Source organism: Oryzias melastigma, linkage group LG4 (assembly GCF_002922805.2).
Source record: "Oryzias melastigma strain HK-1 linkage group LG4, ASM292280v2, whole genome shotgun sequence".
In the NCBI taxonomy this organism is placed as follows: Eukaryota; Metazoa; Chordata; class Actinopteri; order Beloniformes; family Adrianichthyidae; genus Oryzias; species Oryzias melastigma.
In genome coordinates this window covers 1403184-1405493 of record NC_050515.1, presented here as the reverse complement: position 1 = coordinate 1405493, position 2310 = coordinate 1403184, and the positions used below count along the sequence as shown (strand labels likewise).

The 2310-nt window shown below is 37.3% G+C and overlaps 1 protein-coding gene across 2 annotated transcripts in view; it reads left to right on the top strand.

Annotated features, from left to right (window-relative positions):
• Positions 1-2310, top strand: part of rgl1 (ral guanine nucleotide dissociation stimulator-like 1) — a 33717-nt gene that overhangs the window by 13240 nt on the left and 18167 nt on the right. The window contains exon 1 of one of the 2 annotated variants that reach the window (XM_024279176.2): positions 1933-2273. The exons of the other annotated variant lie outside the window; for it this stretch is intronic. Within the exon in view, the coding sequence (XP_024134944.1) occupies positions 2229-2273 (45 nt within the window). The 5' untranslated portion in view covers positions 1933-2228. Of the gene's footprint in view, positions 1-1932; positions 2274-2310 lie in introns of those variants that run through there. 2 annotated transcript variants of the gene reach the window in all.

The following is a 2310-nucleotide window of genomic DNA, read 5'->3' as shown; positions in this document are numbered from 1 at the left end:
CCAGTAAACAGCGATTGGTCGGAGTCGGTCGGAGTCGTGTCTGTTCCAACAATCACTCTGACCAATCAGGACTGAGCTTTAAAGAGGGCTACACGAAATCTGTCAAATTTGTATGTTTGTCCAGCAGGCTCCACCCACTTTTATTAAGGCTTCTGATTGGTCAGTTTATAACTTGAACTACAGAAAAATATGGAAGAAATGATTATCAAGAAGATATTAAAAATGTATTGAGCCAGAATGGTTATTCTGACCTGTTTACTTCTCTATAGAAGTCTTTGGGATTTGGGCTTCTTGGAGCCACTTCCTGTTTTTAACGCCGGGGGGCGGAGTAAAAGCTGGAGCCACATCCTTCTGCATTGTTAAAACTCTGATTCTGATTGTTCATCACTTTTCCAGATGGACTTTTCGAAGCTCCAGAGACTCTGATGACCTTTCACCTCATTTTCTCCACTGATTTTTATCAATTCAACTTTGGGTTCATTTTCTACTCTAAAATTACTGATAGTTTTTCTATTTTCTGCTTTTTATGACTTAAACTTTTCTCTTAAATGAATCAAATGAGTAAAGATTTCCTGCAGTTTGAGCTTCAGCGGCTCCTTCAAGTCATTCCAGTCTCATCAGATTTACTTTCCCTTTTCTCACTTAAGATCATGAAGAACTTTGGGGTCCGGCTCCACAGCGTCTGTCCCTTCTGGATGGATACTTTACATTTTAGGTACTTAAAGATCAACTTAACAAGTTCACTGGACTAAATATCTTTACCTATATTTGTGTATATACATAAACATTTTCTTACACAGTATTAAAAGGGAAGTAGATGTATTCTTGGAATATTTCCAGTATATTTAAAATGTATTTTAATACACCAATCAGTATTTATAAAACTGTAAACTAAAAGCAAACCTTAAAAGCTACATTATATACTTCAAAGTTTACTTTCATAAACTTAGAGTAAACTTAGAGTTTATTGCCAGTAAACAAAAATTATACTAGAAAGGTTACTTTTAGGATACTTGTAAGTATACTTATTTAAACTCAAAGTGGCTCAACTTAGTCACAACAAGTAAACTTGATAGTAAGCTGACAATTTGGGAAATTAACTTTTCTGTACTTAAATATACTTTAAAACACATGTCAAAGTCAAGGCCCGGGGGCCGGATCCGGCCCTCCAGATCATTTTATTTTATTATTAATGACCCGATGTTATCTTGCGTTTATTTCTAGCTTGTATACGGAAGAGGATTAGGGCCACTGAAAAAAAAAAGCCAATGAAAAATTCTGACTTTAATCTCAGAATTCTGAGATTAAATCCTCTTCCGTACTTGTATAATTTTAACAAAATATATTTTTATGGAGAGTAAAATATTGAAAGTTATTTAAGGTTTAAGTTTATTTATTCTGGAATAATATTCCTGCCTTTTAATTAGTCATAATTATGTTAAAGAGTTACAGTTTTAAAGTTTTAAAAAATTGTCATTCTGTTAGCTTTTTGGACTATTTTATCATTTACTAAGATTTTTTAGGCTGTTTTGGAGTTTAGCTCATATTTAGGCTACATGCTAGCTGTTTTGATTAACCTGTTTTTGTTTTGTTTGTTTGTTTTAGGGTTTTTTAAGGCTAATTTGGTATTCGGATAAAATATTTTAGCTGCTATTAGAATCAGCGTTTTCAGCTTTGGCTCCTTGTGTGATTGAGTTTGACAGCCTGCTTTTAGTTATTTTTGGTAAGGGCGAACATTATCCCACACATTCAGACTTGTTCTAAATCTTTATGTTTGTTTTATAGTTTAAAAATGGCAGATATTTTCAGATTCAACAGGTTTTCAACAGTTTTTCTTTTTTCTTTGACTGAAAGTCTGAATTTCCCTCGAATCCTGCGGATCCGCAGTTCCTGCGTTTTACAGTAAATGCTTCAGGGAAGTTGCGTAAACGGAGCTCTCCGCTGTGCGTAAGAGCGCGCGCTGTTGTCGGTCTGATGAAGGTCAGAAAAAGCGGTGGGAGGAGCTTGGAGCAGACTGTTGTGAGAGTGAGGGGGGAGGAGGAGGAGTTAGGTCATTCAGCAGGAGAAGGGAGAGCGCGCTGACAGGCGGAGGAGGAGCGGATCGGGAGAAAAGCCTCCTCGCGGTGGAGTTTTGTGTTCCTCCTGTTGTTCTCCTCGGTTTGGGGGGTTCTCCTCCGTTCTTCTGCTCCTGCTGGACCTTCGCCGCGCGCTGATGTTGTCTTCGGACCATGAGAGAAACGCTCACTATGAAGTTCGCATGGAAAACTAAAATGGTAAAGAGTTTTTCTCCTCCATCCTTTGCTGTTCTTT